The 15541-nt window shown below is 32.9% G+C and overlaps 1 protein-coding gene across 4 annotated transcripts in view; it reads left to right on the top strand.

The window, feature by feature from the left end:
• Window positions 1-15541, top strand: part of ATF2 (activating transcription factor 2) — a 90441-nt gene that overhangs the window by 33624 nt on the left and 41276 nt on the right. For 2 of the 4 annotated variants that reach the window (XR_005241517.2, XM_007965416.3), the window contains exons 4-7: window positions 3315-3384; window positions 12011-12107; window positions 15159-15277; window positions 15408-15536. Coding sequence is in view for 3 of the 4 variants with exons in the window: in XM_007965416.3 (XP_007963607.1) it covers window positions 3315-3384; window positions 12011-12107; window positions 15159-15277; window positions 15408-15536 (415 nt within the window). In the remaining variant the exon portion in view is untranslated. The remainder of the gene's footprint in view (window positions 1-3314; window positions 3385-12010; window positions 12108-15158; window positions 15278-15407; window positions 15537-15541) is intronic. The other 2 variants (XM_007965419.3, XM_007965418.3) reach the window with 2 other exon arrangements.

Raw genomic sequence — 15541 nt, 5'->3', positions numbered from 1 at the left:
AATTTATTTGGCTAAATATCTTTTTTCTATAATAGCTACCATGCTTTGGGAAACATTGGTCTAAAGCACGGATAAACCGCTGTTGTCAGGGGAATATTACATAATTATTATTGGTTGAGTCAAGTACTCTTGCTATATAAAATTTCTAGAACCAATTATTGAAAAGACCATCCTTTTCCCACTTAACCGCAGTTGAGCATTTGTACAAATCATGTAACCTTATGTGTGGTTCCATTTCTGTACGCCTTTCTTTTCCATTTCTTTACATGTTTATCATTGGACTGATATCACAGTGTCTTAATTATTGTAATTTTATAATGGGTCATGATATCTGATAATAAAAGTCCTCTAGCTTAGTTACAATTCTTCATGACTGCCTTGTTTTTTCATTGTCTTTTGCATTTTGTTAAATTTTTTAGTTTCCACACATACATAAAAGCTACCGGGAATTTTTGTTTGTTTTTAAGACAGAGTCTCACTCTTGCCCAAGCTGGAGTGCAGTGGTGCACTCTCAGCTCACTGCAACTTCCACCTCCCCAGGTTCAAGTTATTCTCATGCCTCAGCCTCTCCCAAGTAGCTGGGACTACAGGTGTGTGCCACCACACCCAGCTAATTTTTGAATTTTTAGTAGAGACAGGGTTTTGCCATGTTGGCTAGGCTTGTCTCAAACTTCTGACCTTAAGTAATCTACCTGCCTCAGCCTGTCAGCATGAGCCACTGCGCCTGGCTGACGAACAAAACTGATACAATAATTTTGGTTTATATCTATTTAAAGATACTGAATTCATTATTTAAAACCACCCAGAAGAGAACGCTCCAGGCTCAGATAGCTTCCCTGGTGAATTATTCCAACATTTAAGGAAGAATTAGTACCTATCTTACGCAGATTTTTCTAGAGAGTAGAAAAGAATTAACATGACCCAACTCTTCTTATAAAGCCACTGCAACCTAGATACCTGGCAAGGTTATTTTTCACGCCATAGATGTAAACATCTTAAAATACTAGCAAAAGGGAGGATTTATTTAAGAAATTCTGGTTGGTTTGTCAATTAAACATTCAGTGTGATATACCACATTAAAACAATAAGAGGAAAAAAATAATATCTGAATAGATGCAGAAAAAGCATTTGATAAAACTCAATGTCTACTCATCATTAAAACTCTCAGGAAACTAGAAATTGGAGGAAGCTTTCTTAATCTGATAAGGAGTATCTGAAAAAATCTGCAGCATCTGCTTTCTCCCTGAGATTTAAGTGTATTTTTAAGACTAGCATCTGCACAGTGTGGTAAAGCTAAGCACAATAAAATGAGGTATGCCTGTACCAGGAATTCTCATAATGTGAGAGGGGTCTGTGAAGTTAAAAACATTTTTATAATAATACTAAAATATTTACCTTTTTAAAATTCTCATTATCTCACAAGGATTTGATGCCATTTTCTAGAGGAGACATGGTGATATCACAACAGGTTGAATACCAGAAGCACATATGAGAATTCAGCTGTATTACTGTGTTGAGCCAGATGTTAAAGATTTGCAAAAAATGGGAAATAATGCCTTTCTCACTGAATTTTTTGTTTTGAAAATATATTGTTTTTAAAAATGTGTTAACATACAATGAGTTCGTTGTTATTTTTAAATAGATTCATAAATTAATATTTTTAGAATTTCTCGGTTATAATTTCTGATGTGGTCAGTATTGATAGTACATAAACAAAAATGTTCTTTGGGAACCTAAATTTTTAAGAGTGTAGAGTATCCTGTTTGAGAACTTCAGGGCCATACTGTGCTCACTTATTATTTAGTAAGTTTTACTAGTGGTCAATTACAACCAATCTTGTTAGAATACTTTGCTCTTACTTAAAAATTTATATACCAGTATTCCTTAGTTTGTAAACATTTAAGAAGCATTAGAAGGATAATATGTTTTTTAGATATATCACAGATATCATGAGGAGATGTTCCAAATTTAGTTGTAAAATAGCTTATAATGCTCACAGATTGTGTAGGTCAAAAATTTTACAGGATACAAGAAAATGGCTTGTCTCTGCTTTTTGTCTCTGCCTGGTACTGGCACCAGCAGCAGGCATTTGCTACTAGTAAACTGTGATTCTCAGTATCTGCCTCAGTCTCAACTTTTCAGGGCAGCAGTTTGCCCTTTGACCTCATTTCTCTGATGGATATAAGAAGAGTTGATGATTTTCTGTTGGTTTAGCTTATTTCTCGTTATGAGGGTAGGAATGATGACTTTCAAGTTCTTTATGTGTTAGACTAGAAGCCAGAAGTCTAGACGGTGTTTCCCCAGGTGTCATCCTTGCACCCACCAGTGTGATATCACGTTGTCCATAGGCTATTTGACAGTTATAGCAATAAACATTTTGGATAAAGCAATAAAAATTTTGTTCACACATTTCACAAATTTTGTGTATGAGATTAATAATGGTGACTTCCTGGAAACCATTTCTATTCTCAGTGATCATTGCGTACATGCTTTAAACATGAAGCAGCGACTACTGTGAACCAGTATGGGTTTCCTAAAAATGAGGTATATCAAATCTTTGACAAAATTTTTGATATATTACAAGGAAACAGCATAAAATATTGACAAGACTTTTGAACTTAGACTCAGTGTACCACTAATAAAAGGTTGGAAATCTAGGATTTAGAAAGAGATCAGAGTTAGAGATACAGATTTTGTTATATTAATTACTACCTTATCTCCTTTACTGGAAGGAGAGATTCCCTGAGGCTGGGATCTATTTCTCTTTTATTTTTGAATTTCTCTGAGTCATCTATAGTGCTTCCAGTATAGGAAAAGGTGTAAATTTAAGAAGGGATTTAAGAGTTTGGTTTTAGACATATTGATGTTTTGGTGGCGTATTTAGGTAGAAATGTTTAGCCAATAGATAAAAATATTCCACCAGAATTTAGGACTGGATATAGAAATTTTGCCACATTATTTTCATAACAGTACAGTATGATCCTTGGAAGAATGCATAGTATTTGCTCATTTAATTTTGTTGAATAAATGAAATTTGTTCGTTTCACCGTAAGTACTTTTACATTGCTAAGCAGAAAAGAGTTAGCCTGACAGAGCAGTGTTCCTACCCTTTTTCCTATAGTGCGGAATCTACATGTTACATATATTTTATCTACTCTCATAATAAGAAAGCGAAATAGAATTAAAATGTCAGAAAAGTGTTTTATTTTGCATTAAAATAGAAAATAAGCTTAATGAAAAATCTTGAGATTTATATTTTAAATTATTCTTTATTTTAAAATATGTACTCTAAAGTGTTTTCTGATTGATTATAGGCAATACAAGGACCTGTGGAATATGAGTGATGACAAACCATTTCTATGCACTGCGCCTGGATGTGGCCAGGTAATACATAAATTACTTTAAATCATTTTGTATATTTCCACTTACTAAAACATCGATGTATGATATGTTATCACTAAAACCATTTTCTTACAGTATTCTGTAAAATTTTGGAGTTAGGATGAAAAAAACCCAGAAAACTTTTGGGAAGAAATTCTTCTTTTTCTTCAATAGTGCAGCTGAGTTTTAGAAAGTATAATCTAATATGGAGTGGGGGGGAACATTGTATCTTGTAATGGAAAAGTGGAAACCGTACCCAAAAGTCCAAGATATAAAAGTATAATTTGACCGTTATTGGTTGAAAATTATTGATAAACTGCCTAATTAGAAATCAGATCTATATTATATGAGAATTATTTTACTTACTAAACTTTTATGAAATTAACTGATATTTACTTCTTAGAGTATCACTAATGTATTAATGTTGTTAAGCCTAACATCTTTAATATTGGGCATATGGCAGCAGTTTCAGAAAGTAATATTTTTTTAACAACCCACTAAATTATTAATCTATTCCTATTATACTTATCTTAAAATAACTATAGACACTAAGGAAGAATTAAAGAATAAATGTAATGTGTAGTGAAGTTACAGAGTACTTAAATATACAGACCATAAATTGTAAGTAAGCATTATTTCTTCTCATTTGTTTTCTTAGTTGATATTTTAAATTGAAATATAATGACCTACAATAAACTGTATATACTTAAAAATGTACCATTTGATAAATTTTAACACATATATACTCATAAAACCATCAGCACAATCAGGATAGTGAACATATACATCACCCCAAAAGTTTCCTCATGCCTATTTATAAATCCTCTTATCCCACTTACCTTTATCAATTACTGGTCTATCTTCTGGTACTGTAGATTTGTTTGCATTTTCCAGAATTTTATATGAATGGAATCATACAGTAAATTTTTTCACTCCACATAATTTAATATTTCTCCATGTTATGTTACCAGTAGTTAATTCCTTTTCATTGAGATATAATATTTCATTATCTCACAATTTATCTGTTCATCTACTGATGGATATTGGGTTTTTTAGTTATTAATAAAGCTGATGTGAGTACTTGTGTACAAGTCTTTTTATGGACACATGCTTTCATTTCTCTTGGAAGAATACATGGGAGTATAATGATGGGATTATCTAATAGATATATGTTTGACTTTTTAGGAAATTGCTAGGCTGCTTTTTTCATGTGTTTGTTGACCATTTCTATCCCTTACATTTTGTGAAGTATCTTTTTAAATCTTTTGCTAATTTTAAAAAATTGGATTGTCTTTTTATTATTGAGTTGTGGGAGTTCTTTATATATCCTGGATACCAGTCCTGTGTCAGAGGTTGCTTTTTCTGTGGTTTGCATCTTAATTTTCATAATAATATCTTTTGATGAACAGATGTTTCTAATTTTAATGAATCCTAATGTGTTAATATTTTTCCTCTTATGGTTGTTGCTTTCTGTGACTTGTCTGATAAATTTTTGCTTGCCTTTAGGTTATGAAGGTATTCTTTGTTTTCCTCTAAAAGCTTTCTGTTTCATTTAGATTTCTCTTTAATCTTGAATTAATTTTTGTGTATGGTGTGAGACAGGGGTTGAAGCTAACTTTTTTTTTTTTTGAGATGGAATTTCGCTCTTGTTGCCCAGGCTGGAGTGCAATGGCACGATCTCAGCTCACCACAGCCTCCGCCTCCTGGGTTCAAGCGATTCTTCCGCCTCAGCCTCCCAAGTAGCGTGGTTTACAGGCATGTGCCACCACGCCTGGCTAATTTTGTGTTTTTAGTAGAGATGGAGTTTCTTCATGTTGGTCAGGCTGGTCTCGAACTCCTGATCTTGGGTGATTCCCCTGCCTCGGCCTCCCAAAGTGCTAGGATTACAGGCGTGAGCCACTGTGCCCAGCCAGTTGAAGCTAACTTTTTAAAAACATGAGTTTAGATATCCCAGCATAATTTCCTGAAAAGATTTTTCTTTCCTCATTGAACTGCTTTGACTTCTTTAATGAAAATCAAATGATTGTGTAAGTATGGGTCTTTCTGGGATTTATATTCTGTTCCATTCATCATTCTGTCAACTTTTATGCCAGTACCACACCATTTTGATTACTCTAGCTTTACAGTTAGTGTTCCAGTCAGTTAGGGTAAATTCTCTAATTTAGTCTTCCTTTTTCAAGATTGTTTTGGTTAGTCTCTTAAGTTTTAGTCATTCTGGTGAAGGTGTTGTGGTATCTCATTGTAATTTTGATTTACATGATATTTAATGATGTATAGCCAGGTAAACATAGGAGTTAATCAAGATTAATGCTATTTTAGATAGGAATGTGCCTCTGCTAAGGTGACATTTGAACAAAGACCCGAGAAAATGCAGGAGCACACAGCTTGTATGTTTCTAGACTGAAGGAGCAGCAAATGTAAAGGCCCTAGGGAGGGAATGTGTATGTTGTGTTTAAGAACAAAAACACAACTACTGTGGCTGGAGCGTATAATGATCAACAGAGAGAAGGTTAAGAGATGAGGTCAGAGGAGATAGAAAAAAAGACATATCCTATGATAAGGTGTTTGGGTTTTATTCACTGAGCAGTGAAAAGCCACTGCTGAGTGGTCACAGGGAGACAAGAGGCAGACAGCAGTCCAGGTGAGAGATGATGGTGGTTTGGATTAGGTGGTAACAGTGGACACAGAGAGAAATAGACTAATTTGACATTTATTTTGGAGATATATTTGATATTTTTTTTTTCTGTAAAGTTAAGAGAGATAAAAACTACAATTCTCTTTGCACCTAGAATTCTGCATATGATTTTAGGTTTCACCGACGAAATTTACTCTTTGTGGTAAATCAGATTTACTTTAATTTTTTTTTTTTTTCCTCGAGACAGAGTCTCACTCTGTTACCTGGGCTGGAGTGCAGTAGCATGATCATAACACACTGAAGCCTCAACCTCTCGGGCTCAGGTGATCCTCCCACCTCAGCCTCCAGAGTAGCCGGGACCACAGGTGCTCGCCACCACACCTGACTAATTTTTTGCTTGTTTTTTTTTTTGTTTTTTTTGTTTGTTTGTTCGTTTGTTTGTTTGTTTTATACAGGGTCTCCCAGTGTTGTCCAGGCTGTTCTCAAACTCCTGGGCTCAAGCCACCTGCCCACCTTGGCCTCCCAGTATGCTGGGATTATAGGTGTGAGCCACTGCGCCTGACCCACTTTACTTTTTGGATTTGGTACCAAGTTAAATGGAATGAGAGATGGTATTACTCAAATCATCCATTTTGCTGGCTTGGAGTGAACAGACAACTTGATTCTGTAATCCCTGAATTACAGCTAATGCAGTGTGTTTCTAGGGCCAGCCTTTGGATGAAGACTAGTTTTGACATGTTCTAGGTATCATTCTTGGAGACCCAAAAAAGGCCTTTCCTGATTCTCTTCTGCTTAAAATAGTTAGAATGGTTTTTGTGATTGACTTCTTACTAATACACATGCCATTTTAAATAAAAGCATTACAGTTAACTTAAACAGAAGAAAAACTGATTGCTGAACATTAGAATTTGTGTATGTGTATCATAAGAAATTGTTGTTAAAAGACCTCTCTAACATTAACTCTGTGTGTGAAAAACAGTAAAAAGTTAGGTAATATTTTTTTTAGGTTTCCTACTATTAAAGGAGTTAACATTTCATACTTTCTGCCTCCACTTTCCCATCTCCTAATGTCTGATAATTACTATTTTTTCCATTGTCGAGGTTTGTAATTCATTTTGTCTTATCCATAATTCCCATATTTGCTTAGTTTTACTTCTATATCAAAATAGTATAGATAGAAGGGTGAGAGCTAAGCTTTAGGGCACCTCCAGTGTTTAAAAGTCAGGAAAAGGAGGAGAATGTAGCACAGAAGATTAAGCAGCAGCAACCAGTGAGGAAAATTGAATCCTGAAAGTTAGAAAAAATATTTCAAAGTAAGAGAAACAATGTAGTCATATCTTAAGTAGGATAAGATGAGAATTCAGTATTTACTATTGAATTTAGAGACTGTGATAAAAGTATCTTTCAATGAAGGGGCAGTAACAACAGTGTAATTGGAGTAGGTTGAAGAGAGAATGGGAAGAACCAGAAATGGAGACATTATAGGACAGCTCTTTCTTGGAGGTGTAGCTAAAGGGAAAGTGAGATATATAGCTTCAATATAGGATTGAAGATGGTGGATCTTCTTTGTTTTGCATTTTAGGGTGGGAATATCACAGCATATTTGGCAATGCAGAAAATGGGACCATTGCAGGAGTGGGGTCCTTAAGTAGCTAGGAGAGGATGGGATCTATATATTTTTAAAACAAAATTGGGACCATGATGCACAGTTTTGTATTCTGTTAGTATTTGGATGACATTACACATATCATGAGCATTTTGTCTATTAATTGAAAGCATGGCTTTAAGTCACTGTTGCTAGAGCAGGTCCCATGATTTACTGATTCCACTATTATGAACTTTTAATTTTGGTATTATAAGCAACATTGTATGAATATCCTTCTACATAACCCTTTGTATATGTCTCCACTTAGTTTCTTAAAATACATTTTGGAACTAGTGTTACTGGATTTAAATGTATACACACATTTCTAAGTTTCTTCATATATTTTGCCAAATTATTTTTTAAAAGCTAAATCAATTTTTTATTCTCACTAATAATTGAATTCTCGCTAATAGTGATTCTTTTAAACATTAGCCATTTGATCCTGAGTATTATTTTAGGGGGGGGCTGTGTTTGTACCCTAAGATACTTAAAATAATCTCTTTGTAAGTATTACTGATCAAAATATAACCTGCCTACTCATCCATTCATTAAATCTTGCTGAGAACAGAAATGGTGTGGTCTCTCTTTAGATTGAAATAGTATTTCCTAGAAACTACTTAATAATAATTGGTTTTGGAAGCATCATTTTGATGGTGACTGCCTTTTCACAAGATTGCCTTTTCACACTGTCTTTTTAAGTTTCTTGTTATTTTTTGTCACCAGTAAGCAATGACATTATTCTGAATTTAAGTTTCAGCTTTAACACAATGGTCCTAGTTAAATTTAAGGTTTCAAATAGATTTTTACACATTAAAATCCATTTTGGTGATGATACAATATCAGAGAGAGACCTCTAGAAATGATTACAAAGAGTTTTTAACTGTAGACTCTTGCTATTAAATCTTGTATGCCTAAGTTACTCTTAGGTATTCCACATGCCTGTTAATTTCACTTGTTTTAAAGTGATGCTCCATGGAATTTAGTAAAAGAGACAGTGAGATAATTTAGTGAAAGATTCATTTGTCTTTGTTAGTCTTCCATATAATTGGTAGTATCTTTGCTTTTGGTGTCCCTGTCATTGAAAAGTGTTTCTTTGGTAGAATGTTTACACATTATAAGCTGTTTTATAAAGGAGATAAAGATTCATTTTATATTTAGTCTGAAGCATCAATGGAGATGTATGCGTGAGAGTGTGTGTGTGTGCATGAGAGAGAGACAGTGAATATATCAGTGTAACTTCCTGCTGTTGTTGAATAGTCCTTAAACTAGTGAAAAAAGTAGTGAAACAAGCTATTGGCCCAATGGCTTGAAAACTTATTTGTGTCTATCTAATATATTTAAAAGGAATAATAATATATCATGGATATGAGTGTATGTATTAACTATAGAATGTCTGATTTTTTAGGAAGTTAATTCTGGTGAGAGTGGTCAAGCCTTAGTAACACAGATTTCCCAGATATCAAAACTTAAATTATTGTAGAAGCAACTGATTTACCTTCTTTCCATCTGACAGGTTACGCTTTCTTTTTAACCTTTTAAGAGAGATTGCTATCTGCTAGGGACCTATCAAAGAAAAAAAAATATTTTTTTTCACTTTTTACATTGTTTATTGAGCTATATACTCAAGGTCTTAGTCTTGTTTAACAAAATACTTGTGTTTTTGTGTATATCTACAGCGTTTTGCATGGGGGTTGTGCTTTGAAATGCCTGGAGGAATACAATTTATGAATTCAGTATGTTGGTGTTGCTAGTAATATATATATTTTTACAAAGCTTATTTTTAGGATAAACTTTAATTTGGGAAGGCAATTCATATAGATTCTGTAAAAAAAAAAAAAAATTATCTTAGCTTGTAGCTACTTTATAAATAAATAAAGAATGCATTTCTTTCATATTAAACTTCTGGTGAGTGCCTTTTCACAAGATTGCTTTTTCACACTGTCTTTTTAAGTTTCTTGTTAAAAATAATAAATTTTCTCAGATAACCAAGGTCAAATTCATCTGTATCAAGTGCCAGTGTATTTTGTCCTTTGCAGTGTTTTTGTATTTTGACAAATACCTTTGCGGTGTTGCTGTCACTGTATATAATTAATACTGTTATAGGATCAGTAATCCCTTTGTAAATTGCAGTTAGACAAATTTGATCTGTGGATCTTATATGAGAGTTTATAAATACATATTGGTTGCATTCTCCCTTTTAATATTCATATGATCCTAAATATTTGTTAGGTTCCTTCTGGCCACTTCCTTTCACTTAGGATTGAACTTAGAATTTCATATGTTTTGTACGAACACAGTGTTATTTATTCTACATGTAGTTCTTTGATTTGAATATTTGTGGTCAAACTAATCCAAGCAAAGAAAATTGGTAGAATAAAATTCCTTGGCAACAACATTCCAACTTCTTATCTATTAATTTGTTGACTTTGCAGTTTTAAAATCTGGGACCTGCACCAAAATGCATTCATTCACAAATGTTTAATGGTTGCCTTTAGTGGAAAAGCCACATTCTGAGGTTCTTTGGAACATAAAGTAAATCTTACTTTCAGATGCTTTTAATGTAGGATGTAAGACACATACATATGAAACAGCAATACAAAGAAAAAGTGTAAAATATTAATGTCAATACACTCTGCAGATATGTTCATTCTCTGAAAACTGTGTTATTCAGCAGTCTGTCAAAAGTACCACTGTTTCTTATTTCCCCAAAATTGGGAGAGATTCTTATAATGATAAAGTAATAGGAAGATAGTACTTGGGTGGGGAAAAGTTCGGTTGTGGTCCTAGTGCCTATAGTTGGTGCCCAGTAAATGTCTGAAGAGTGAATGAGTAAGTCAAGTAATGGAAGGGTTGCATCTGAACACTCTCCTTCAGTGGTAATACCGGCAGGTTCTGAAGAGAGGTTATAAAATAGTAGTTTTCCGTTGGTATGTGAAGTAATCCAAAGACTAAGTGATAAAATGTAGCCAGATTAAACTGAAGTTGAATTCACCTTAATGAACACTGGTTTAGGGTCTTTTTTAACCCCCTCAGACTCATCTTTAAGATTCACCTGTTTTATTGTAATGAATTCATTCTTTCAATTAGCATTTATTGAGCACTTACTGTATGTTAAGTTTGAGGGACCACAGTAGGAGCTCAGCCTACTTAAAAGGACAGACATATGAAAATATGATAGGTGCTATAACCAAGGCATTGTGCAACACATAACTGGGGCACATATGAGATGGTTTTTACCTCTACAGGCAGAGGGATAGTAGGCTGGGCCAAAGATGTTAAAATGTTAAAAATGTTTCATTCTTTAACATTGTGTTTAAGGTAACCCTAAAGCTACTATTATTAGTTGCATGAAAGGATGTAGTGAATTGGGTAGAGGAAGGAGACCACAAGAAATGGAATTCATTTTGATAGTTTGGGCAAACCAAGTTCAAGTGTATATATTTTAACATCCTCACTTGTAAGGTTATAAAGAATGAATTGAGATCTGTTAACTTAGCGTTTTAAAATTACTGCTTTGAAATAACAAAAAGCTCCCTATTTTCAGTTATAAATATTGCTTAATGAGCATCTTCAAAAAGGTTGATGTTCAGACATCAGAGATAAACAATGTATTTATTGTGTTATAATCATAAATGTTACCTTTGGCATGCAAAACTTATCCAAGTTAGAGGTAGGAAAATATATGATGGATAACTTTAAAAATAAAATGTTTTAAAAATAATTTTGCTCCATTTTTGAACGCTCATGAAAAAATTATTTTGGGTACTTTAAAAATTCTTATTTTAAAATGAGCTGCTTTGTTATTGTACTGGTTGCTATTTCTTTGCTGGATTAAAACAAAGGCATTCTTTTTGATGTGGTAACATGAAAATCAGATTTATTTCTTAATTTTGTCCAGGCGTAATACTTTTATAAGAAAATTCTCTTTTAAAAAGTGGTAAGTAACCTTAAGTCTAGGTAAATATTAATACTACAGTATTTGCTTGAAAAGTCATTGTACCATGGAGTATAGTTTCTACTATGATAGGACAGATTAATGGTGGTCTATTTTTAGTATCCAAATGAAATTTATGTAGTTTCTTTGCCTCCGATTTTATTTTTAAATGCTCTCAAATGAGTTACGTGACCTAGCAGTGTGTCAGTATTGCTTATTCTTGAGTAATGGGTTTCTCTGTGATTGTTTGCAATCTAGTATGCTTATCTACTAACAACGGATTCTTTTATAGTTTAAAAACTGCTATTTCACTGTTAATGGTGGTTTTACATGTTGTGGAAATGAATTTCCTAATCATTTTACTTATTTGATCAAATTGAAAATCTTAACTGTATTTTAAAACTTTTTGCCACAGCGTTTTACCAACGAGGATCATTTGGCTGTCCATAAACATAAACATGAGATGACACTGAAATTTGGTCCAGCACGTAATGACAGTGTCATTGTGGCTGGTTAGTATATGCTTTTATTAATAGCTTATATACATATTTCACCTGGAATGTGCACAATTTTTGTGTATTCTCTGTAAATAATATAGTCTGGTGATATTCCAATGACTTCATTATGGTAAATGTTGGCAACATGTATTTTACCCATTACATTTTCATGTTTCCTTCTGACCATTCATTTCACTTTTTCGTGTAGTTTTCAAATTTAGATTCCAATGTCGATTTTGTGGAAGTTCATTAGAATTCTGGGAACATTCATACCATCTACAAATTTTACATTTAACTAATAATTGAACTAACATGGTATTTAGTCAGCATTTCTTTTAGCTATCTTGTACAACTGACTTACAAGGCTGTGTGAAGATAGAAAGTGACCAAGCTTCTCCTGTTGGAGAAAGAACAGTGAGCAGACTTGTTCATTAGAGTTGTTTATATTTCTTTTCAGACTAAACATTTGTATTAGTAAAATATTCTCAGTAAAGAGGCTCTAAATTCAGTCAATGCAGTTTTTGTGTGTTGATACTATGAAACGTACAGTAATACCTAAGCAGATGATTATTTTTCACTGTATGTGAAAAGAGAAACCCAGTTCATACATTGGTTGATTGTCATTCCATGCTGTATTAGCTGCTCTTTTTTGGTATTTAAATATATACACACACACATCTCTGTATATATATATACATGTCATGTATATTTTTGCTAATTTTTTGGTATATTTTATAAGTATTGTGATAAAACAAAACTGTATACATTTCAGATCTTTTATGTCATCACAGATTTACATATAAATATTCAAATTAACTCTAGATTTTTCTTTTCTCTTGTAAAGCTTGTTATATATCATGTAAGTCTGGAATTATACCCAAATACTATAATACTTTTAAATTATTCATCATTATAGAGCCCAAATTGTTCTATGCAATGTTTTGGATAGATAATAAAGCAAATATTTGGTGGTTTTCCTCTCCACTTTCAGTATTGAAATTTTTGTAATGAAGAAATTAAAGGTGACAGAAAGTTAATTTATCAAAAACAATATATGTAGGAAAAATGTAGGGGAACTTCCAACATATCCTAAGTTCCATAAGTAAAAAACAGAGAAGAGTGAGATATGCCCCCCTTTTTTTTTTTTTTTTTTTTGGAGTATTTTACATTAGATACTAAGATCTAGAACGAAACGAACCAAACAAGCAAAATAGTAACAACCTGGAAAGTTCACTGTCCTAGGCATGAAGCTCTTTGTTTCTCTGAAACTTTCTGCCTTAGCACAATCTCTCTCTGTGTGTAACTTTTTAGCTCAAATATGTTTTGAAATTGGTTTCTAGAAATTTACTTTCCTGTCTGATCACATTTAATGCAGTAGAAAAGTAGAGCACATTCAAACACAGTACTTGACCTTTTTTGTTTTCACTAACATGTGTTGAGATGAATAGGTTAACATTACCATGTAAATAAAATGCATGTTATGTGTGGTATAGTTTTGGTGATCGGTAGCCATATGCAATGTGCATGTTCAATGATTGTGCCTATGTTGACTTTTCTCAAGTCTGATAGTTCCAGTGATCATTGATAAAAGTGACTTATGCTTATGTATTTTATTAAGATTTTTTTCCCTCCCTTTAATGTAATTTCAGAGCCTTCTAATGAACTTAGATAGACAAACCCTTTGGGTATGAACAGGAGTCAAATTTAGATTTGACCTACTAATTTAGTCATGATGGACTTAAGCTAATACATGTAGTTTACTTACTATAATGTGATTTTTGAGATCTTTTGGGACGTGGGAATTAAAGGATAAGCTAGAAACTAGTAAAATTACGATATAATAGAGTCCTTCTAGTAATTCTGATATTACTAACAGTGCCTGAGACAGGCCTGTATTTTGTCTAGTTATGTATTACAAGTGGGTCATTTTAGTGTTAAATATATTTGTACATAGTAAAAATACTAGTACTCTAGGTATACATGTGGGGGGCAAAGATAAAATAGTAAGTAATGCCCTCTGTGGGGATATAATGGTTAACAAATATGTAAATTTTAATCTTACAAAAGAAATTATGAGTATTTTCTCTTAAACGAAGAGTCTTCCTTAGAAGAGTACTTTTATTTCACTTAGGCTAGATCCCTGCAATAGCCTGTAAAATTGGTGCTCTAAAATATATTAAATGTGAATAGAATTTGAATGTGCTACCAACTCTAATCAATATGAATAGACACCCTTGAAAATAATAACACTAAATAGGCAGAATTTATAAGTTTATTTTCATTCAGTGTAAATCTTATCTGGCATTTTTTGTAGCCTATACATGAACACTGAGTACATATGTTAATGTACATGGTAGGAGTACATATTCGAGTAAAGTTGAAATGTTTCATGTTGTAAGAAAATAGAGTGAACTCTTTACTCCCTAGGAATTAAGCTAGAACATTCTGGAGGCATGTGACTCACACATACCCCTTGTATCTAGCTTGTAAAATGCATTTAATTAGAAACTTAGTTTCAGTAGATAGTGGCAAAAAGAGGGTTTGTTGTTTTAGGGCTGTTTTTTTGTTCTTTCTTACAATATTTTTATCTTCCTACTAAATATTCTCTTTTATCTTAGTTTGCTTTCATATACAGTATGAACAACTAGTGGAAGAACCAAGTTAAAGCAGATATATATGCTCTTATCCTAGTTTTCCCCAAATTTCATTTATTTAAGTAATTGTAGTTTTTAATAATGTAAATTTTGTAAAATTCTTTATACTGTGTTAGATAATAGTAGTTTATCTCTTGAGTAGAGGATGTTTATGCCATTCTACTCAAAGAGAAGCAGTGGACTAAGGAGCAAAAAGGACTTCTTTCCTACTTCCATAGTTCTTAAAATTGGAGGAAATATGAAGTACAGCAAAAATTTAACCAAATTTTGTTTGCTTTAAAGGAAGAGGTCTTTCCAAAGAGAGAATTAACAACTGACTGAACCAGTCCTGCTAATTTGTTAACTTAGTAGCTATATTTTAGAGTCTTAACATATTTAAATATGCATGATTACTTCTTGACATTTATTTCAGATCAGACCCCAACACCAACAAGATTCTTGAAAAACTGTGAAGAAGTGGGTTTGTTTAATGAGTTGGCAAGTCCATTTGAGAATGAATTCAAGAAAGCTTCAGAAGACGACATTAAAAAAGTATGTTGTAACCATGAAATTTAAAGAGTACTTCTGACAGAAAAGTAATCATAGTTTATACTTCCTGCTTTTTAAATTTAGACATACTGTTTTTGAACTTGTAACCTTTTCCTTATTATTTGAATTATAGATGCCTTTAGATTTATCCCCTCTTGCAACACCTATCATAAGAAGCAAAATTGAGGAACCTTCTGTTGTAGAAACAACTCACCAGGATAGTCCTTTACCTCACCCAGAGTCTACTACCAGTGATGAAAAGGTTAG

This window comes from Chlorocebus sabaeus, chromosome 10, assembly GCF_047675955.1.
Source record: "Chlorocebus sabaeus isolate Y175 chromosome 10, mChlSab1.0.hap1, whole genome shotgun sequence".
NCBI lineage: Eukaryota > Metazoa > Chordata > Mammalia > Primates > Cercopithecidae > Chlorocebus > Chlorocebus sabaeus.
This window is presented reverse-complemented; position numbering and strand designations above follow the sequence as displayed.